The sequence below is a fragment of the Symphodus melops genome (assembly GCF_947650265.1).
Source record: "Symphodus melops genome assembly, chromosome: 1".
Classification (NCBI taxonomy): Eukaryota; Metazoa; Chordata; class Actinopteri; order Labriformes; family Labridae; genus Symphodus; species Symphodus melops.
Genome location: NC_136691.1, coordinates 46,199,348 through 46,222,837, shown reverse-complemented (window position 1 = coordinate 46,222,837; position 23,490 = coordinate 46,199,348). Strand labels below are relative to the sequence as shown.

The 23,490-nt window shown below is 40.2% G+C and overlaps 1 protein-coding gene across 2 annotated transcripts in view; it reads left to right on the top strand.

Moving 5' to 3' along the window:
- The first annotated feature begins 6,201 nt into the window (after window positions 1-6,201).
- The window catches only part of col27a1b (collagen, type XXVII, alpha 1b), a 63,458-nt gene continuing 46,169 nt past the window's right edge, over window positions 6,202-23,490 (top strand). For both annotated transcript variants that reach the window (XM_079349982.1, XM_079349981.1), the window contains exons 1-4: window positions 6,202-6,441; window positions 8,363-8,427; window positions 13,338-14,659; window positions 19,823-19,876. In XM_079349982.1, coding sequence (XP_079206108.1) covers window positions 6,389-6,441; window positions 8,363-8,427; window positions 13,338-14,659; window positions 19,823-19,876 — 1,494 coding nt within the window. In that variant the 5' untranslated portion in view covers window positions 6,202-6,388. The remainder of the gene's footprint in view (window positions 6,442-8,362; window positions 8,428-13,337; window positions 14,660-19,822; window positions 19,877-23,490) is intronic.

Below are 23,490 nucleotides of genomic sequence, written 5' to 3'. Positions count from 1 at the left end.
TAAAAGCTTATCCCCACTTGAACAAATAAACATCAATAGCTAACATGAGTCACCGCTGTCCTTTGAAACTGAGCAAGTCCATCTGAAATATGCTCAAACAAACATACACAGGAACAACTGGAAATCTGTTTGACTCAGACAGCTCAGTACCATTGTTATGTCTGAAAATCTTGCAGTCAGCATTACTGACAAATCCGATCCCTGATAATATGACTTAAAAACATCAATCAAGAATAATCAACGTAAAGCTGAACAGGAATGAAAAAATGTAATTCATCAAAAGCTCCTGAATTCAATATTCCAACTGCATATCTGTACATCTGCATCAATGTCTCCCATAATATGAAAAGCACTTTTCATTATGTCTTGACAGCAGGCACAGTCTGTGACAAAAGTTCATAAAAAGGGCAGATGACTAAATTACCAGCAGTAGGGGAGTCGAATGCCAAAAGTACTTCAACTCTTCATTTTAAATCAACTGTGCACCCTGGCTAGCCAAAGCCACTACAGTGCTTAACTCAGCATGTTGATGATCATGAATGAAAAGTTTTCTTGTCTGTTCCATGAACAATATCTCCTGCCGCTGTTTGACATTTAGCAGAAAGAGCAGCTTTTCAATATGGATTGTTCGTCAGCAGCTTGATCCTTCGCTCAAATGTCACCACAACAATGCCTCTAACTTGGCAGCCGTGTCTGTCTTACTGCTTCTCTGCGGGTGCAGGGATTGGCAATAATTACCACATCTAATGTAGCCTTCACAAAGATTTAGACTTTTGCTCTTCAAGTTATTGTGATTGCTGTTCAGGTGATGAAAGGATTGCAAATCTTGGTTGACCACATCACTGCAATATTGAAGTATACTTTGACTTATGATATGTCCTTAAATAACATGTAAAGATGCCAGAAGCAGAACAAGCATGGACTGTCGCAGCAGTACATGCTGCCTTAGATGATTGATGGGTGTAAGAGACCTGTGGTCAAGAGAAAATATCAAACGTGTTTACTTAACACCAAAGCAATCAAATGCCACTCATAAAAAAAAACGAATACTTCTGATATTTTCTCAATTATTTGTTGCAGAAGAGTAACTACACCATGACCTGAGCTATACATCTTAAATCTTATTTAAAAGCTTTTAATTTGCACAAAAAAATCAGCTCTCTTTTTTCATTTTGTGTCAAAAAAGTCATCTCTGTGCTTTGATGATAGGATCTGACAAAGAAGCACCTAGTAACAAAATATTTAGATTTGTCAACCTGCAACTGTAATATCGTTAAGTTAAAATAAAGGAAGTGTCCTCCTCAAACTTTGAGCAAAGAGATTTACATACGTACATGTTTGCCTCCCCAATCACACATTATTTTGACTCCATTATCATCTTCATTTACTTCAGTGGAATATCAAGCTCTAACAACAGGGACAATAATCCACAGTGTGCACCAGCTGGTTGCTAACTTTGTGATGCTGCTTCAGTAGCAAGGCGAGAATATTAGGACTGAACTAAATCTTGTCTTGTCTTTTCACCACTGGGACAGCTCTCAGCCAGAAGGTCAGGGGTTTAATACAGCTACATGTCTGTGACAAGACACTGAACCCCAAGTTGTTCCTGCTGCTACATCAGCGGCGAGTGAATGTGAATAATAGGATTAATTATTACTGATTGTCACTTTAAATAGTAACCTCTTCCATCAGTTTGTGAATGTGGAGTGGATATGACGTGGTGAAAAAGCACTTTGAGTAGTCAGAAGAAAAGCTCATAATATCAATCAGCGATTATGTAGAAGGCTTTTGTTGCAATTGACCATATGCATGATTTAGTAATGTGTTGATTTATAGTCTGATAGTCTTTTATTGATGTTCACTTTTTAGAATATCGTTGGGAAAACATTGGGCAGTAGTTTTAAATGTTCTAATATGATGATCACATATTCTGTTAATCAATCAAAGACACCATTGGAAACCAGAACTAAAAAAAACAAACACTTTTTTATCCATATTGTTATCTCATTGATTGCTGGTTAAGATCAGTAACTGTTATGCAAGCACTTAAATTATTCAAAACACGACTAAGAATTTATACAATCATGTCATCCAGATTTAGACGTATATCGAACAAAATGAATCAAATGTTTCTCTAAATGTCCATCTGTAACTTATGGAAAAGGTAAACACAGCACCAGGGCAGGAACTTATTGGATCCAGCTGTGTCTGGACACTGGATTCTGCTCTCAGCTGGTCTCAATTCCCTGAGATGCAGGAGTGAAACAAAAGACACTATGTTTATCAGAAAAAAAAAGTTTCCACACTGGAGTATGACATTAAAAGACACATGCTACTTCCAACATTCATATTAGGCCTGTTACAAAAAGAGAAAGATTGAACAACCTAAAATGAGAACTGTCTGCTCAGGTATTTTAAGGTTTTAACTAATCTGAAAAAAGAGCCACAGACAGTGGAATAAATCACCAAAATACTCAGACTGCTCATAGCCAACAGCTCATAAATGATGTGGCTGCTTTTTCAAATAATTCATATGGATTTGGTGAAAGAACGTTTGTTATATAGCCACTGTCTGTCTGCAGGAAAACCCTCTTATTTCCTGCAGACACTTAACTCCTAATATGCATCTTATTCACTGCAGCTGACTTCTATTACCCACCACTGGTTTCAGAGTAAAAACAGTCACAGCGTCTATCCACACCTGTCAATGGTTAAAGACCGGGTCCAAGATGGCTGTCATATGTGATGAGTGGAAGAAAATCAGCTTATAAAAGGCTAACAGAAAAATTTGCCTTAGGATCTCTTGAAATAACAGAAAGAATCCGCTTTGTTAATTTATTTTCCCACCCAAGCTCATTCATGGTTTCCATTAAATAAGATGCTGGGCTCAATCGAGAGAGAAGCATCAGAGTCTTCAGAGAGAGCGGTTCGGCCTCAACTCCACCTATTTGCCTGTTGTTAGATCGATGGAAACTTAATTTGAGATAGCATTTCCAGTATGACGACATGCTGACAGCCATTGTGTGGCTTCACAACACCTCTTCAGAAAACAACATGTGATGTCCCTGAGATTACGTCTGTGTTTTATACAGTTGGTTAAAAATCAACCTGCCTGCTCAGTCCAATGGAGATCAAATCACCGTCCTTTTAAAGCTATAATACACTTACACATAATGTCCCCTTTGTTTAACAAAGGCAGAGATGATGGTAAAAAGAGGATAAGTTGCAGTTTTAGTAGGAGCTATTTGTTTGACTTCTTTTACTTGGCTGGACTCGGTGCTTTACAAACTCATCTTGAAACCCTTAATATGTGTGTTTTTGTTGAAAAAAGTTTTGAACCTATAGTAAACTGTCCATATCATGTTTTTAGTATTCTACAAGGCAAAACAGAGGTCCCATAAGCAGACCAAAGTTATAGCTGATGTTTTTCTCTTCTATCAATCAGTATACCGGGGACAGTTTCAACAGTGGAGAGGTATGAGGAACGAAACCCCATGTCTTACAACAAGTCAGTCATTGTACATCTAGGTTTCACCTTCACTTTGAATTGCCACCAGAATCAACGTTTTTCATTATTGATAACAGCTTGTTAATGTAGTCAAGCGGAAGCCTTGTTTTATCCACTATGTCGTACTACTAACCTTCAAGAGCGTGCTACATAAAATGTATATGTCCGTGGTTTAACTTGAATTTTAAACCATGAGCAGACAGTTGAGAGGCAGGGATTATTTCATTCCTTTTTTATTTCATTATTTTAGGACTTTTAATAGACATAAATGCATTATTAGGGATGTATTTAAGGCCAGTAACCTATAGGGACTTTCTTAAACAAGCTCTAGAGATGCTGGTAGTCAGATTTAGTTTCCTTTGGACTTAGTCTCACCACCTGTTTCCTTCCGTTTAAGTTTTCGGCTGAACTAAGCTAACCAGCTGTTAGCCATAGTTTTTTTCTTATTACAGAATAGATCCAAGAGTGGTTTCAATCTTCTTATATAACAGCAAGAAAATGAACAGGCAGGCCTTCAGGAACACTTGGAAGTCCCTGGTCCACAGTTTGAAAACTACTTCCATAGGCAGCTGCAATAACCATTACAAACTCTGTGAAACCTTACACTCCAGATTTGGGATCTTCCTCTGCGCTCTTCCACAGGCTGAGAGGACATTGCCCTTCTTGTCTGTGAACTAGAACTGGTGGTAACAAAAGCTCACATCCGACGCAGCTCAGAAAGGTACATGGGAAGTGGTCTTTCAGGTGGTGAGCTCCCTTCCTGAGAGGACGAGCTGTGAGGGGTCTCTGTGTGAGGAGGAGGGATCCAGTTGCAGGCAGCTGAATTGGAGCTCTGTTGGGTCTCCCCTGGACACTGTCATTGCGTGTTTGCTGAAGGCGGGTCAATGAGGACTTTCTTTGGCAGAGGAATTTCACAGCACACGACAGCCTGCACACACACAGACACACTCATTGGTGCAGCTCTGCAACCCAAATCTGTGCTACTCTGGTGAGAACGGAAGTGGATGCTGGGGAAGCAGGAGATGAAGGAAGGCTGTCCAAAAAGACAGGCCTATTGACTTCAGCTGATGCATTGATTTGGTGGTTTGATGCAGCAAATGAAAAGCATTCATCATGTTATACTGTTGTTTGGTTGAACAATACTGAGACAGAGCAGCGGTTAAGTATAATCAATCACATTTAATATTTAGATTGAAAAAAAAAAGTCCAGTCTTTCAATTGCAGTAATTAAAGCGATACATTATTTCTAGCTTTCAGAATACAAAAGTAGTGAGGTGCATTAGCGAGTCTTTGCACAGCACTTCTTTGCAAAACACTTACTTTGGTGAATAAAATATTTTGTATTTCTTTTAAGGCCAAATGTCAATACAACTAAAGCGCTAAACAGAGATCCTGCTGTAACATTAATGGAGGGCCTGCGGCAATGCTTACTTTGCTTACACTGAACCAACCATGCAGACGTAATGGTGCCCCAGTTTTAGAGCAGCCCTGTTTTCAGCATGCTGGGCTTTGGATTCAAAAAGACATGATGTAAAACAAAGCAACCTGTCCTTTATGGGTTGGACAGATAAATGATTAGGAAATAATGATGTGATTTTTTTTTCTCCCTGTTAAATGGCATTTCCTCTGGTTTCTGGCGAGAAACTTCGCAGACCTCATTGTTTCCCCAATGCTGTCATTTTTAGTGTCCTGAGTTTACTTCCTCACTTCTTTTTATTCCAAGTTATTTAGCTGCCAACTGCTTTTTGTTCACATGCATTAAACACAATCAAAACATCTTAGCCCTGTCCAGTGCTGCTGGCTCCTCCATTTAAAAACTTCAATTAAACTGTCTCAGCTATCAGGTTGCCAATTGAAACTCCCTTTCAATTCTGTGCATGCAGTGAATGTTCCATAAAAAGCTGACTGCCAAGTCTACACTGTAGCAATACTTATTGTGCAAATTTTACTTTACTTTTTTTTTTTTTTTTTAAGTTACTGGGTTTTTTCTGTGGTGAAAGTTTCCTGCAGGTTGCTGTGGGGTCTTTAAGTCGTGAATTTAGTTTTCATTAAATTCTTGCCGCAGCCTGAAAGTGCTCCACAAGCAGCAAGCAGCATGTGACTGACAACTTGCCCAACTCATTCATTGTTTACTGATTTATCACCACACAGCATAACCTGCAACATCTCTGCCTTTGATTGATCATGAGCACAAAGACAAAGCCTAGTCATACATTCATAGACATGCACGGTGCACTCCGTGATGCTTTCCAAACAGACACACCTTCAGCCAAAAAAAGCTGTGCAACGTCTCTGCTCTGAATGTGTTTCCCTCGATGTCAGCTGAGGGCGACAGAGGGAGGTGTTCCCCATTTTCCCGGTTCTCAAGATTTTCCTCAGTCCACAATAAACTTTCATTTTGGAAAGTCGGCACACACACACACACACACACACACACGCGCGCGCGCGCACACACACACATGCAGGAAAACACACATAACGGTGGTCGTCATCTTGTCCTGCAACGTTTCCCCGGAAAAGCTGGACCAGACGTGACTTGACGTTCATTGTAGCCTACTTCAGGAAAAACGCGCGTGAGGGAGAAGGAAACGCACATAGTCAGCACACAGGTGGAGCTCCCCGGAGCGTTCTTTTTTTTTTTTTTTTTTTTTAAATTTAAATTTACTATCATCTTCCAGAAGGAGACTGCAGGGATGAAATAAGCGACAGGAGGACAATGACAGAAAGCAGCTAATCATTGTTTGCTGAGCGGTTTTGTTTTTACTTCCTTGCAAGTTCAACTCCTCGCGCAACACTTACAGGAACACCTGGAATGGAAAAACTTTATCTGCGTCGTCTGGACTGTTGTAAACACTCCCAAGAAAGAATGAAGTAACCGCTATGGAGCCGGAAAATGCCCCGTACTCCAACGTGAAAGCCACTGGAGTCGGGGGGTAAGTCATGCAACTTTTAATTTAGGTCATACTTGCACTGTTAACGTTCTTTTTTCATGTTGATCTGTGAGTTTGCTTGTGAATCTCTGCATTTCAATTCATGCGTCATGTCTTTAGTTTGCATTCATATTGTAATACTATTGTCAATAGCTACAACTGGGAAAAGGCAAAGTTTGAAGTGGACTGATGCAGACTTTGAATAAATTAAGAAGAAAAGTAGATTATTCGGAGAAAAAATACTCCGTGAACAGGTGGTGTATGTTCATGGCTTGTAGGATAGTGTGTAGAAGCAGTTGTCATGCGCTTCAGACAGTTCAGTGGAAGCTAATGTAGGTTTCTTTACTGTGTCTTTGTTTTAGAATGAGCTGCCAAATGATCTGGTACTGATTTGAGGGAGATGTATGAGAGGAGGAGACAGTCCTCCTCCTCCTCCTCCTCCGTCTTTTCTCTCCTCCCTGCTGTGCGTCTCACTCAGCTGGTTGGCCGGCTGTCCCAATAGGAGGGGACAGAAGAGTCAAAATGTTGCATCATATGATTCCCCTGGACTTCTGAGTGAAACTGCACACCCTGCTTTTTTTTTCTTCTCCCCCTGCTAATGTCAATGTGAGAGAGCAATGAATGGGCCATAAAGTGGAGGGAGGAAAACGTTTTAAAGAGCTTTAACTAGCAGTCAGTGTGTCAGTGGCTGACCAGCGGCTTTCTGTGGCTCTCTGGAAAAACCACAAATGTAAAAGATTTCCTCCAAATGCTTTCATTATGGCACTTGTCACTGAGCCTGGTTCACTTGAAGCAGCACTAGCTCAACACTTCAGTCCAGTTTGAGCCACTGCAGGCTGCCACAGCACAGTGCTGAGTAAGCAAACACAAAGCATAATTCAGGTAATATTACTGTCACAGTCATCAGAGATAAAACCATAACTTTTAGAGCCATACATCTGAGCAATTAACACTCTTTCTGTTACCTGGCTTAAGGAATAGATTTTACATATAGGCCTCTGCATACTTTCTATACAATGACTTACATGTAGCTGTTAAGGCTGCAACCAATGCTTGTTTATCTTGTGTATAATCTACTTATTATATAACAATTATTTATGAATCTATTAGGTTATTATTGTAGTCGATGTCAGATAAACAGGTCAAAGCCCATTTTAACATAAATTAACAAATTGACAAGAAGCTTTAAATCATATTGAAGATGAATATACGATTTTCAAGTTGACCTGTGTCGATCAATTAATCAGTGATCTTTACTGCTGTCAGTTGAAGATGGAGTTTCTGTTTGAGATAAACCAATCCCTCTTAAGACTGCTGTCTGAAAGTGCATTACTCATCTGTATAGTTGACTGTATAGAAAAGTTAGAGGTTGCAGCATTGATGAATGCAATATGATTCATTTCTCGTCATCATGGAATTGTTGCAGTATGTTTGTCAGAGGTGGTTCTTGCTCCACTGATCTGAAAGCTGCAGCTTATCTGGTCATGGCAGGGAGAGAGTACAAAGATTGTTTTCTTGAAACAGATGTCAAGAGCCTTGGAACAAAGTATAGAGCTGCTGTCGCTGCTCTCGTGGTAGATCCACAGGAGTCGGTGACAAATGAGTGTCTAAACAAAAGCCGATTCTCAATAATCGTTTCAAGTTACAGCTTTAAAACTGCCATTATTATCTTGCCTCCCCATGTTGTCTGTCTTTCATGTAATACTGATGACTGTACTGGCTGAAAGCATGAATATGTTAACACATCATTCTGTTTGGCTTCTGGTCGGACTGAATTTTGGGCTCTGGTTACCTTTGATTAAAAACATGCTGACATTAATCTGTTGATTAACCAAGAAGGTATAAAGCAGAAGAGCATCTCTCTTCAGATTACCTGTACGCTGACTATCTTCTACTTTTTCTCATGCTTTGTCTCTGTCTTCAGGAGAGTTCTGATTCTTTGGACTTTGCTCTGTTGCACCTGCTCTCTGAGGCTCGCACACGCACAAGGTAAGAAACTTTAGAACAAGGATGGGTACATGTAGAGCCCACTGTGCTGGTACTATCACAGACAGCTACGCTTTCAGGGACGTCCTCTGCACTGTATCTTAGTGAAACAATTCAAACCTTACACTCAGTGTTAATATGTTGAAAGCAGAGCTAGAACAAAGCATGAACAAAGGAAGTGCATAGAATAAATGAACGCAGGTACAAAATCCCAGCATGGCTCCACTGCTGTGCATGTTAGTCAAGTTTTCCAGTTGTTCACAACCAAATGAATCAGCATCCATTTCTTTTCCATTGACAGCTATGGTCAGCTATTCTTGTGTCAGCATTACTGTTTGATTGATCAAGCCTTTCGCTCAACGTGTTTACTTTCTCCTGGAGAGCATACAAAGCCTTTCTACGCGATGGACCGCTTCTTTGCAGCCTTTTTCCAGGCAGTGGATATTGTGTGCTGTACGCTTGAACTGGATTAGGTAGAAACTGTAGACTCTGCTGAGAATATTGCTTACTTTAAAAGGGATTCTGTACAAATTAAACATTGTATAGTACATCCCATGCTGTCAGTAGCAACATAGAAAATGAATTAGTATATCCGCAATAATGCTAAAAGCAAGGGATCAAGTACAAATCCTCTTTTTGAATGAGGCATGCAGGACGTTTTTTGACTTTTGTTTTATTTGATATTTTTTTGTAACATGAGCCAACAAATCTATTTCAAGTCTGTAGCTGTTGTAAGTTCAAATCTCTCCGCAAACCAGCCTTCCTTCGACTCTTTGATGTCTTCGTTAAGGTATTAAGATGCTACATGACCCGTCACTCATGACTGCCAGAGTCTTCTCTGCAATATGTGCACTCACTCTCAGGTGGGAGTCACGCTCTGCTGTGCCTTGATACTCCATGTCGTCAGCTTTCCCTTACTTAAAGACTCTTATATGGATGTTGTTTGATTTAGCTGTCAATCAAAATCAGGGGAATCTTATTCAGTGAGAGCCTTACAGGGTTTCTTGCAGCCTTTTGATTGTATGAGCCACCGCACTCAGTGAAAACACTTTCTGGCAATTACCAGGTAACTCTGCCTCTATCAGTTGGTATTTGCCGCCAGTAATAACTGCTGGCTGTCTGGAGGCATATATTGTTGTATATACGGGCATGTCTCACCCTCTAATGAGGCGATAAGCTCTCCCTTGATAAAGCAAGATTTACTGTGAAAGCAGTTCTGCTAGAATACAAATCAGCTGGCTTTTCTTGTAACTATCTTTTTAAAGGTACACACTCATGTTTATATAAAGACAGCTTACAGTGATAGCCAATATAGACAGGGCTGTGCAATTACAAGTTGTTGTAATGTTTGTGTTCTTTACTCTTATCTGTTAAAGGTCCAGTCTAGCGTTGCTGCTGCTTCTTCTTCTTGACATCACATTAAAGAACCAAACTACAGCGCCTGCAGAGAGGCCTTTAATTGAGTCTTTTTTTTGCAGTTACCACTACTTCTACACATTCATTGTTTGAGTATACCCTCAGAAGGAGGGTCAAGGTCTAATGAATTTCAGAGTGGAGCATTTTTTTGGGGCACAGATTTGATCTCCACTGTAGCCTTTCTTACATATAAACTCCAGAATATTCTCGGTACATTTCTAGACCTGAAAAGGTTGTCAATGTTTTCAGTACCAGTTTTTTTAAATGATTGATTACACGGAAAGCTACCAACGCTTTTGTTTTTTTAACTTCTAATCTTCAGTTTTACTTTAACTTCTAGATATTTTCGAAGGCTACCATAAGCAATTGAGAGACAGCATGTCTAAATTGAACAAATATTTTAGCAACATAGACATATTGGGTTGCAAAGAGTTTAATTTTTGTTGCATTGGTATCAAAAGAGGGATCAAAACTCTTTGATTTGACAACCTTTGGTCCTGAAAGTCCTGGTCCAGCACTGACAATCTCTACAATACAAATACTAGAGTTGAAAGCTTGACTGTGGCAGCTGAGCTAATCAGTAAAGAGTATAGCAGAGTTTGGTCCATAGGATATTATGTCGTTATTATAACTGCCTTATTCTGAAGAATGGCTGTATATTAGTGCTTGAAAATGAAAAAGCAACCCTGGGTGGCTCCATTGGTTCACCTCCTCACCCTGAACAACTACCCTGCCTGATTGGTCAGCTTGCTGCCTCAATCATTTAAACTGAAAGCAAACAGTTTGAATAGTAATGATGTTTAGATAGACTTAGACTTAGAGACTTAGACTAAACTTTATTGATCCTTTGGGATGACTCCCTCAGGAAATTTAGGTTCCAGCAGCATATACAATAATAGTACAAGATAAAGATCAAAAATGTAACACAAAATACAAAAAATGTATTGTAAGTAACAATATACAGAATAATATAGCATCAATAATAGAACACTCTTCCATTGGAAGGAATATACCAGAAATATGCATGGAGGAAGCAAAATATACAAAAAAAGGCAGTGATTATTGTTGCAATTATTGCACTTGGTTGAGATTATTATTGCACATACGAGTGAAAGTGTCCATGTGTTATTGCACAGTGAGGGTAGAAGGAAAGAAAGAAAGAAAGAAAGAAAGACGATAGAAGAAGATATAGATGACATAAGAATGACAATCATCTTGAAAAAATCCAATTGGTAGGTTCCATTCCTCAGAACTATGACAAATACAAAACACATTTTCATGTGGCATGGGAAATGTTTTAGTGAGATAAGAATATGATATGTATTTTGGTCAAGTATTAGACCTTCCATTAGACATCTGACTCATATGCTGAGTCAGAGGAAAGAAATTCCCTCCCTTTTTCTTCAGAAACACAGTCAAATAAAAAAATAGAAACACAGTGTGACCATAAACTCTGAGAGACCTTTATTTTATAAAAAATAAAATAAAAACACCACATGGGATTTATGCAGTTAAAATAAACATTTTTAAATTATTTATCTCTTCTGTTCTTGTCTCCACTTGAAGATATTTACTGTGATCTGCTGAAAATGTTCAGCCTGTGCACGTGCCTACTCCTCTACAAACTTTTTTTTTTAATCTGTGCTTCGTCTTGGATTTTTTTCTACTCGGTTCTCAGTTTTTCCCCAGCTCATCAGGAGGTCACAAAAAGCCAGAGGCAGTCTGTCTACCCACAGAGATACAGATATGAGAGAAAAAGCAATGAACGTTGATCATGAATCATCAAATGAAAGAACAATTTTGCTTTTCTCGAACCACATTAACAATTGAAATGAGTGCTATATTGGAAATGGAGCTGCAGACAGTCTTTGTTCTTGTTTCAGTTTCTGTTTGATGTTTCTTTTCCATGTTTGGGTTTTTCAATCGGGCTGACCTCCCATTGCCTGCGCACGCTGAACAGGGTTTCCCTCCCTGCATGTCTAGTGTCTATACTTGTTTCTTCTCTGCAGAGCTGTAATTTATCATTCAGCAATTTATTTTAGTCTTGCCCACATTTGTTTGGTGCTAGTCGAAGGATGGATATTTGAGATCATGTGTGTGAGACTTGTGCTGTGACATGGCACGAATTGGGAAGATTATCATTCTTCATGCAGGATGTCGAATTTTTTCATCCTTGTTGAACTAAACAAGAAGCTTTTGTTTGACACAACTGCAGACTTACACAGACAATAGTATTATAACAGGAACATTTCCACTCTTTTTCAATGTTCCAACCAAAAACAGATTTCACTCTCTGAGAGAGCCGGATGTTACTTTCAGATAAGTGGTCCAAATTTAAATGTGTATAAATTATACCTAACATAAGCTTTGTTTTTGTTTTTTTTCTTCTGTTTTTCTGCTTGTGTGTCTGGCTCCACCATATTTGTGCTCAAGGTTTTAAAGAACATTTCTTTGTTTGGAGTCCATGTGACATAACTAACTATATGATTACATCTTGCAGAGTGTTAAAACGCGTCAATTCATTACCAGGGAGATATTTCTGTGTTAACCTTTTTTCTACAAGTAGTGTAATGGCTTGTTACAAAAGAAAAAATGACAACAAAAAGGTCGGTTCTTGATAAAGTAAAATGTTCTTCCACAAAGCTGTGGTTCCAGCAGTGTTATGTGTAAAAATCACCCCCATTTGACTCCCAGGAGATGCGAGTAGCAATTAAAACACTGCAGAATGTTTTCATGAGCTCGGACCCCTGTCAGAGCCATCACCCTTAATCGACAGACATTACCAAACATAGAGAGACATGAGATGGGCTTTCAGTCTTCCTGGATATCTTGCTCTTAAAACCCCACTGCTGTCCTCTTCAGGGACTCGTTTCGACTCCGTTCCCTGAGATTGCTCTAATTAAGGCTGATGTAACGATTGCATAATTTGCGGCAATCCCCCCAAACTGGATTTTGATGCGTTGCCTTATTAGAAACAGTGTACATCCTTTTTCAATCGCTCTTGGAGCAGGATTTCCATTAGCCTGACGTTAAACTTGTGAACTCTCCGCCTGGCATCACAACACAAACATCCCTCTTTTTACTACACTTTAGTTTTTTTCCAGAATGTTCTTTGATGGAGATCAGTGCACTTCAGTGGGAGGTTGATAATGTGCGTCTCACACAGACTGTGTTTTTTTTTTAATAGCTTTTTAAGTGTGCCTATGAAGTAAGATCTGATTTGCAGTGGCTATGTGTTCCTTTACGTTTTGGCATTCATACATCTTTTGAAAAATCTCATTTTATGCCCTTCTGGAAAGCTCTCTGTAGTCTCTGCCTCTTACGGGAAGCCTTTTTTGAAGGTAAAATTCAATAAAAACAATTCATACAAAAGACAAGCGCATATTGAATTAGGTTAAAAACTAAGTTATAGTTGTATCGTCAGATGTTCCCATATCTCTGGATCTCTACAAATCTTAGAGTCACTGACTTCCTCTCTTTTTTTTTTTTGTTTGAAGATGTGGATGTTCTGCAGCAGCTTGGGCTGTTTGGGAGAAGGGCAGGCGGGTCGTCATCTTCGGGCACTCAATCCATCCCCAATGGCATCATCCCCTTCAAGTCAGGGGTCATCCTCACCCCGAGGGCGCGCGTCCAGGTGCCACTGCGCACCGTGATCCCTGCAAACTACAGCTCCATCAATCTCTCCCTGATCCTTAGTCTGTCCGTTCATCGCATCAACAGTGCTTTCCTTTTCTCAGTTCTGTCCAAGAGAAGAAAAGTTCAGCTCGGGGTGCAGTTCGTTCCGGGGAAAGTCTTGATACACACGGGGCAGAGGAGCTCTGCCAGTTTCGACTATGATGTCCACGATGGCCGGTGGCATAGTCTAGCTTTGGATATCCAAGGTCATCAGGTGTTCTTGCACACCTCGTGTGGAGCGAAAAGTGTACATGCTGATTTGCATTTAAAGAAAGTTGAAGCTCTTGACGCAGAGGGCTCTTTCTTGCTTGGAAAAATGAACCACAATGCGGTGCCGTTTGAAGGCGCCTTGTGTCAGTTTGACATTTATCCGTCTGCTAAGGCAGCTCATAATTATTGTGATTACATAAAGAAACATTGCAGAGAAGCTGACACGTATCGGCCCGTGCTTCCACCACTGCTACCTCTAATCTCAACAGGTGTAAACATTACTGTTACTCATAGAACTCCACTGTCGATGAAAGAGATATCCAAAAACACAGAGAGACCCACTTTGGCCATTACCGAGGGAAGGACAAGGACCACTAATGTTGATCCCACTGCCTGCTCACTGATGCAGAATAAAACATCTGTGCATCAGTCTTGGAGCACTCTAAAACCCGGCGCGATGTCTGTTTTTCCCCCGGTTCAACCTGGCTTCGAGAGTTCGCTCAAATTTCCAACTCAAACTACTACTGCATCTCTTAAGATCAGCAGGACACCAGCAAACCCAAAACCAACTTCTCCTGGTAATGCTGGGGAGAACACAGAGCGAGGAGACACTTTCCCACACAAACCTTTTGACCAAATTATGGATGTACCTGCTTCCACGATACCGCCCGAGCCGACGCCAAACCTCCGGACCGCAGCTGCTTTCACACCGGGGTCTCCTCCAGACGCCTACCTTCCACCTAAAAACCAGGCCAGCACAGTAGCTTCAAAGAAACCTGAGCCAAAAGTGACCAGCATGCAGGATGTCAAACCAACCACGCTTATTCCAGTCACTCAACCTGCAACAGATGGATTTCAGACTTTTGATGTGGAGCCGACTCAGTTTTCTCTGCTGGCCGGACCACCTGGATTAAAGGGAGAACCAGGACCACAGGTGAGTGTGAAGATAACACACACCTGTACAAGAGTATTCTGTGCATCTTTAACACATTTAAACCACAGGAAAGGTTTTTTGTTTCGCCCACTGAAGGGAGGGATATTTGTTTATTTCATGCCTTATTGACAACACTCTTTATTTTCTTATTCATGAATGATTTTTTTGTGATTTAGGGTATTTACCCTGCACCCGATGTTTTAACTTCTATCTGCAAATTTTTTACGCTTTCGGACTTGCACAGTACATCTTTGGATAAGAATGATTTACGAGTATTCCAGATCGGTTTATATTTTGTTTGGGCTTTGTTTGATGTCCAGGACAAAGCCCGTCGTTGTTGCTGACGTGTCTCCTGGTCGTGTGGTTTTCTGAATCCGGTACCAAGCACAGCATCTCTGATGTGTTTGCTTATTTTATAATGGTTTGCTGGTTTGTGAATGAGTCACAAAGCTACATTCCCTGTTCTTAGTTTAATAGTTTTTTTTATTTATTTATTTTTGCTGAGTTGAAAGAAATAGTTGCTCGGGAGCCCTGTCAGATTGTTGCTGATTTGTGTGATTTCCTGTTTAGCAGTGGTGGTAGAAATAGTCAGGTTCATAGCCGGTCTTCGCCAGTTAGTGTTTGTCTTGGTGGGGGTGGTGGGGCTGGTAGTGGGGTGTTAGATTCCTCTAAGAGGGAATGCTCTGAGAACGGATACTTTTAAAGTGGGGTCAAAGGTAAAGAGGGATCAAGCACTTGTGCACAATTAACTGTTTAGAGTTAAAATAGAAAGAGCTTTGGAAAGCAGCGCTTTATCTCTAACAGAGAGCTGTAGTAGTTTTCCCATTTGTACATTTCAGTTTAAGTGTTTGGCAAAGCATGCAATTTAAATGGTTATACAAAACAGGTTTTGAGTGAAGGTCTTGGGTTGGCCAACTTTATGATCTTCAGCTTTTTTCACCGACTTACAAGCATCTTATGGTAAACGTGGAAAATAAGTACATTCACTCTTTCTTGAGTTCATGAGAGGACTGGCACTGCAATGAGCCCACAGTGGCGGTGTATGCTGGAGTGAACCCATTTAAGTTCACTCTAATAGAATCACTCAAGTGTCCATCTGATAGTCATGCTCTGAATTAAGATTTCCGAACATTTCTGTCTGAAAAAGCTTTTTTCTCAAAGGGCCACAAAAATCATCAGAAAACTTTACTGCTACTTACTGAATGATTTTTTACTTTTGTTTGGTCTGAAATAGTCTGAGTGTCGCTCGGATTTTGTCAGGACAACATTTTGGAAATGTATAACCTCCATCTTCAGCTCCACAGAATTGACACTGAGCAGTTCAGCCAGTTTCTCTGAAATCTCTGCTTCATGTCTTTCTTCATAAAGAGGTTAGCAATGAATGCCACACAGGATCACCTATCCTCAAACTCCTTCCCTTTCCTGGACAATTTTTTAGTCGCTGGAAGTGAGATTTAGGTTTTGTGAGATTTAGATTTAGACTTCACAGCACTGCTCATGTTCTAGATGTTTTTGTCCCTGCCTTGTAACATTGAGTTCAGGTGGTGAAACACGTATCTCAGTCATATCTGTCAGGAAAGCTCGATCAAACAGACAAGAGGGCTGTGTCCTTCTCTGAGGGTTTAACAGCGGTTGTGGTTTTCAGAGGAAGCAATGTCAAAATCTCCTCTTTGGTGGGAAAAGTAATCAAACACCAACCAAACAAACACAGCTAACTGGGTGGTATCACTGGAGTCACTCGACTCGTCTCACCAAATCGAAAACCAATTTGCACCTTGTCATGTCCTGCTCCATCTGCTCCATTGTATCTGGAGAAAGCACAGACTCCCAGTGATAGGGTATCGATGTGTTCCATTGAATTAGTGTGGGAGGACACTTTTAACGCTTTTATTGTCATTCGATTATTTTGGACACAGTCTTTAAACGTCTTGGCATACTAAGTGCAGGAATTTAAAATCAGAACTGCATAGGTTTTTTCCCCGCTCAAAAACTCACTTTATTGGCCACCATATGTTAGTGGTAATGTGTTTGCATCCCCCCCCTCCCTCAAATTGATTGGGCTCTACTTGTCTTCATCAGTCAGTTGTGACTGCAGACTTTGAGCTTCATATTGACCCTTTGATCCTGTCCGGTGCTGTTCCTCTGTTACACAATTGTTACCCACATTTTCCGATGTCGAAAAGACTTCTCTGCCTTGTGTTACACCACGGTCAACCAAAAAGAATGTTTTAAGTAAAGCCTTCCTGCTTTGGCATTGAGAGAAACCACGCTGCATGCCACTGAAGTCTCTCAGACCATTTTATGACAGAAACGTAACTGATGCTGAGGACCGTAAAACATTGTGTTGCTTGCTAATCTTTGAGAAGAGTCTATAAACTTTAAAGAGGTTGCTTAGTCAGTTGTAAAATCTATTTTCAGGCATTTTAAGAATATGGTTTCCTGAATACTTAGGATGTTGACTAGAAACAGATTGTTGAAGTTTGATCTCCTTCAGTGGGATTAGGGTCGATCATTGTGGGCCATGGACAGTTTAAAAAAGGCAAACGTTTGAACTGCTAACAATAGAAGGAATGTCTTTGAAAGAAAATATGATAACGTCGACAGTTTTTTTTTTAAAGACAGCATGTCAGCTCTAATAGATAACATGAGAGCTTATGAATTCTTGGATGTACTTTTAGCACTCAAGATGGGAAGATGACAAATGTTGATCTGATCACCAAGCAAAGGTCTTTTGTTGAGGACTAGATTACATTTGAACATACATTATGTAAAATCCGCTGCTAGGGGGCTCTCACTCAAAACAATCACAAAAGATGAGGTCAAGGCTTGCGGGGTAATCATGGGAGTGATTCTCTCTGCTACATATTATGTTAGAATAGGGATGGTGCATGTTTTTTTGCACACTTTTGTTTTTAAGTCCAAAACAGCAATGACCTACAACTTAGAGAACTGCTTCAAGTGGAATTTAACAACTTGCCTTTGGGTTTGAGTTACAATAAATTGGCCGATAATCTCATTTGTTGTGAACCAAAAAAAACATGGAGAAAACCTCTGACCTTCCAAAGGTCAAATATAAAATGAAACATTACATTAGATTTTCTTCCACTTCAGTTAAACGCAAACATAATCTTGGGCGATATAATGACACTAACTTTAAAGTTTCAAGAATGATGATTGTTTATAAATTGTATACATTGATAAAGATGTCAGAGCTCTAGCATTGCTTTGTTAACCAGCCAACAGTGACTGCAGCTCAAACTGCTTATTTCTGAACAGCCTAATGGTTAAAAAAACTAAAGGTTGCTGAAGGCAATCTGCTCTCCAAAGTGATTGACTTCTGAAACAGCTCAATTATGGCTATTGGTTCAATCTGAGTCTGACAAAAGTGCTCCATACGTCTGACATTATTACAACGGTCCAGTTTCATCTGGAATGCCTGGAGCCGTTTTAAAGTGCTGTTTCCTTTCCTCTTTCTTTCAACTTCTGAAGCCATGGGAAAATAAGTAACAGTCCCCATATCTCAAGCTTATAAAGGTTCCCCAGCTTGACCCTTCATTAGATTTGACCTTTCAGAGCTTTGCTAATCCATGTATGAAATTGTTTTAAAGCTAGCTGATGCTCATAATTAATGTGATTGGCTGTGGCTGGAACCAGTGCTGACCTCCCTGCCAGTATAATGAGTCAGACTTCGGCTCTGTGTAGTGTGGCGGTTTTGGGCTGAAATCATTTTGGCTGCACATAGAAAGAGCTGCTCTTGCTCTTAACAATATAATCTTATTGCTGCCATCATCTCAATTATGCTCGACGGATCTTTCCTCCAACTTCATTAATGTGAAATCAGAAAAGAATAGATGTGTTTACTGATTTCATTTTAAGCTTGGGCGAATTTTATAGATTTTACTCAGCACTTTAAAATGAAGGTCGACCAATATGTGTTTTTTGTGTATGAAATGAAAAAGGATTTTACAATGGAAAAATGAGAAGTTTAGCTATTTTATAGCTGATCAAGAGCCTTTTATCTTAAATGTGAATAGAGCCTTACTACATGCAAATGTACTGAGACATCTGCTTTCTTAAAGCTCCTGTGAGGAGCTTTCTGTGTTGGTTATGAATCGGAGTGAATTCAAAACTGATGCCTGAAGTCTGTAATAGCAAACATAGCCATTAGCAACAAAATGGACTAATACTGTAGCTATTTGAATGCCTGGTCCCCCTGTGAATGATGTATTCAAAATGACAACAAAGAGATAAGATGTATTTCTTTGTCGACAGGGGTTGACTAGATCAACTCAAATGTAGATTCTTCCCAATAGCTTTAAACAGAAAACCTAACATAGTGTAACATATTATGTTTACAAATGATACTGCAACCGAGTATTTCCAACTCTTAATGTCATACTTCACCCGTTGAAACATGAACCTGCATTGGGTCATATATGTAATAGAAATGTGAAATACTTTTTGAATTTGCCAGAAGTGTCTTTTTAGCTAGTGTACATGGATGACAACAACTCCCAGAATGCACAGCCCACTCCCACTGAAGCTATTTATCCTATACAGCCGTTTCCTCAAGTGATTCTGAGATTTCTGACCCACTGATCTGTAATAGGTCTGTAGCATCAGTGGGTTGAAAACAAGAGCAGTTAGCGATGTAGTTTCCCCCCTGCTAAACAAAGCAGCCTCCAATGATGCAAAAGGACATTTTTTAAGAAATACAGTTATTAATTATCAGGGGGAAAATGAGGGCAGTATGCATGACCATTCAAAAATACAATCAGGTTTGTAATGATACAAAGCTTAATGAAAATGGGTGAAGTATCCCTTTAAGTCTGGAAAGGTAGTACATTCTGCTGGAGATAAAGGTGATACATCTGTTACTTAATTAGCCTGCATAGTTTATAACATAGGTCGTGTTAAAAACACTTTTAAAACACTGAATATGTAAACACATACAGGTAAATCACACGTCTATGCCTTTACATATTACCAATATATTTGTGACCCGTACTAAGCCAAATAATATTGGCTAACAGGAACACTGGTCAGTCTGTACTCAAAACTCTTTTTTACCTTTCAAGACAGTTCAAGAATTCCTGGAAAGAAGGCAGTAACTGTTATTCTCCACACTGTATTCAGATATGTCTTTTCAATTCTGCTTTTCAGGGACTTGAAGGACTTACAGGATTGCCAGGAAAGCCAGGAAAGAGGGGCCCAAGGGTGAGTCTCTCTACAGTCGTGACAAGTTCTCCATTTAAATTCACAACATTTCTCTTACGTCCATCATCTCTTTCAAAGTTCCCTCTAAACGTCTTTTCTAAGAATTAAATTGAATCACATATATGCCCTAATCGTGTCTGAGCTGCATTATATTGAGATAAGACCATTAGCAGTGCATTGATTGGAACGACCTTTGAGCGTTTTCATCAAGCAGTCTGTAACCTCTTTGGATTACGGAGCATTATTCAGCCAGACGTGGGTTTGCTTTGGCTCAGGGTTTGATCAAGCTGTGCATGTCTGCTGCCAAGATCCATTTATAAAGCTGGAGAGCAAACAACTATAAGCTTAAAAACCTGTGGGTTTGCTGATGTCAAATTAACTGAACACACATTTGAAAACATGAAGAAATTAGGTAACTTATTCAAGAGTTTAAAAAGAACTCGATTTTCTTGAACAAGCACTTCCTTTCCTATACATAAACAGAACAGCTGCTTAAATTAGGCATAGGTCCTATGTCAACATGGGTGAAAGCTTCTTGTATATCAGACTGAGTCTTACAGTGCCATGTCTCTCTTTCTGGGGCTCAGTGTCAGTCAGTGCTGTGAGCTCCTGCTGGATTCCCATAGTGACTCCAGATGTTATTTTAAGCTCTCGTTTTGAAAAGAAATATTAGAAGAAAGAAAACACTTGGCTATGATTCGTCTCTAGGGGCAGTTTGTTATTTCTGAGACCTTTCACTGATGTTTCTATTCGTACATGCCGACCATAGAAATGTCCCTTTCCCTTCCCATACCAGTAAAGGATTGAAGCAAAAGTTAAACTTGGCATTTGAAAGAGTCCTATACGCTAAAATAAATAAACATGCTAGAAATAAAGTCAGTAAAAAAATAATGTGGAGATACCCTCTTTGATTTCTCTGTCTCAGAGCTCCTGTTGACATTCTCCTGCCGAGGGCTCATGCTACTGAGGAATATGAGTTTTCAGCTACCTGCTGCAGCCCCTGAAACTCTGCCTGCGATCAGGCCAAAGAGGGGTGGGCTGTGGGAACCCAATCTCTCTAAACTAGGAAGAAAGAGGGCTTTGTCTCCATCTTATTAAAGGCATTTAAGACCCTGTCTGGAGCTGAGCAGCTCTATGCAGAAGTATAACAACTTCTATGAAGTTCATTCATCATCGAGCTCTTGAGACCTAGCTTTAGGCCACAGCAACTCAAAGGATAAAGACCCAAGGGTGCAGTTTTGCTTTTGACTGATTGTTGGAAGACACACATTCTCAAAAGGCTCGTGAAACAGCACACATTTTTTGGGCAATTCAGGGGAGAAGTTGAGGGTTCGATGCATTTATTCTTCTCGGACTTAACATAATTGTATTGAGCTGCTTTGTACTGCGAGAGGCCTTCTCTAATTCACTTCAAGAGACAGTTTGACGAAGAAAATGTGTTTGGATGTGTGAAAGATCTGATACAGACAGAAGGGATAGTGTGGCCTGTGTGGGCATTTTTTACTCATCACAAAGACTTCACAGCAGTCAGGATGACACAGCGCAGCAGAGGGGCTTTACCTTTCTGACAGTGAGGTGTCATGTCTGACTGAGCAGACAGTCTCACTGCCGCTAACAACCAGCAGCATCTCTTACACGTGAGAGCAGCCACGTTCCCCGACACAGCCCTGAGCCTGGCAGAGCGCTTGAGTTCACCCGGCCCTGATGGGGATGCTTGAGAGCAGATCAAAGAGGGCTTTGTGCAGAGAAACCGACCTGCCAGCGTGCAGTCAGAATGGGACGCTGGGGTGGCTGTGGAATTGAATTCATTTGCATAATTGCCTTAAGAATGGTTGACACTCTTATGACATGGAATGAGGAGTCTTTGGACACTTAAGCAGCGGGAGCATTGTTTCTGCCAGTGATTGAAAACCGTTTTGTTTACAATTCTGATTATTCTAAAATGAATTTCATTGATAAGACGTCTGTCAGAGACTTGATTTGGGTTTCTCTGTCATAATTGCTTCCACCAACACTTTCCTATTCGTACTTGTACTGAAGTATATAAGGTGCACATTTAAAGTAAAATATCCACGTTGTAATTCTGTTTTAATGTAGTGCCACACAGCTCTCATTCAACCATTACACACCAGTATATTTACATTCTCAGCTCTTAGTGTTTGTAGAAGCTCAACCTACCACACAGCCGCTGTGGTGCCAAAGCATCATGATGCGAGTAAGGTTCGAAGTGAACATATTTTCTTCATTTCGTTGATCACCTATTATTTTGTCCATGTTGGTGCACCGGAGCTGAGCCAGCAGAGTCCATAATACAAACAGACACTTCTGTGCCTTTAAATGGCTCATTTTACTTTGAAAATAAACTCCCTGACTGCTCAGTTGATTATGGTCAAAATTAATTTATCATTCCCTTTAGTGGTTTTCATTTACTTTTTGATCCGTAAAAAGCTTCCTGTATCCGCGCTTAAGTTATTGTTGTAACCTTCAGCCTTCAACACGTTCATTACTCTCTTTCATAAATCAAAGCAGGTTTGCAGCGTGTGGCACTGTTCTCCAGTACACATTTCCCATGACGTCAATATCAGACAAATATTGTTTTGTGTACCATGTTGTCAATATGTTTATTTCTGCTGTGTGATTGTAACCCTGAAAAAGAATGCGATAGCAACCTCATAACAGTGATCTTATTGCTGCTGTTCACGGTAAATAGAAGAGTTGTTGTCCATGAATAATGAACCGATGCTTTGCCCAGTGATGACACTAACACAACCCCAAGCAAAGTGTATCAAGGTCATGACTTTTTCATAAGTTTTAAAGACACAATTTGCCAGTTGCATGAATTCATTCTATCAAGAAAAAAATGTACTGTTAAAAGAAACACTAACATTAAGCATTACATAGGTACACATAGTAAGATCAGCTCCGTCCACCTTACTGTTTTCTCTGCCCGGCCCATGATTTAATTGTGGCTGTAAACACACAGTGACAAGGCCTCATGCCCTTGCTAGGATTAAATGAAAAGCCATAACATCTTTTTTAATACACATTATATTAAAAACTCCAGGGGTTAAAGACTCAGTGTTTCCTTCTCACATGTTGTCCAAGTCAAGGTGTTGGCGGGTCTGTTCAGGGTTAATGATCTATAAAAACAGTAGCACTCCCCGTCTCACTCCTGTAAAAGTCTTTAGCCCACATCGTAAAGCTGACCACAGCTCTGGCATACAGGTGCCCTTCATCTGCAGGCCTCAGGTGTGACTGCGACTGCGACTGTGTGTGTGTGTGTGTGTGTGTGTGTGTGTGTGTGTGTGTGTTGACCTGTGTTTACATTCACACTTGTATGTATGTTTGTTTTTATTTGCTGGTGGTCTTTAAAAGGGTTTCTTGTCATGAGTTCTGTATAATAACCAAGCAGAGAGGCACTTTATTCCACCTCTCAGCCGCACCATGATAGATAGACAACGTGCCTCATTCTGCCCATCAAGAATCAGTCTCCATCAGGATAACAACCGCCCACCTGGTGCCTCTTCACCTTTTGTCCAGCAAGAATGCAAATGGAAATATACTTTCCCATCTTTTCACTTCTCCTCTACCTCTCCTCCTCTCTTTGCCTCCTA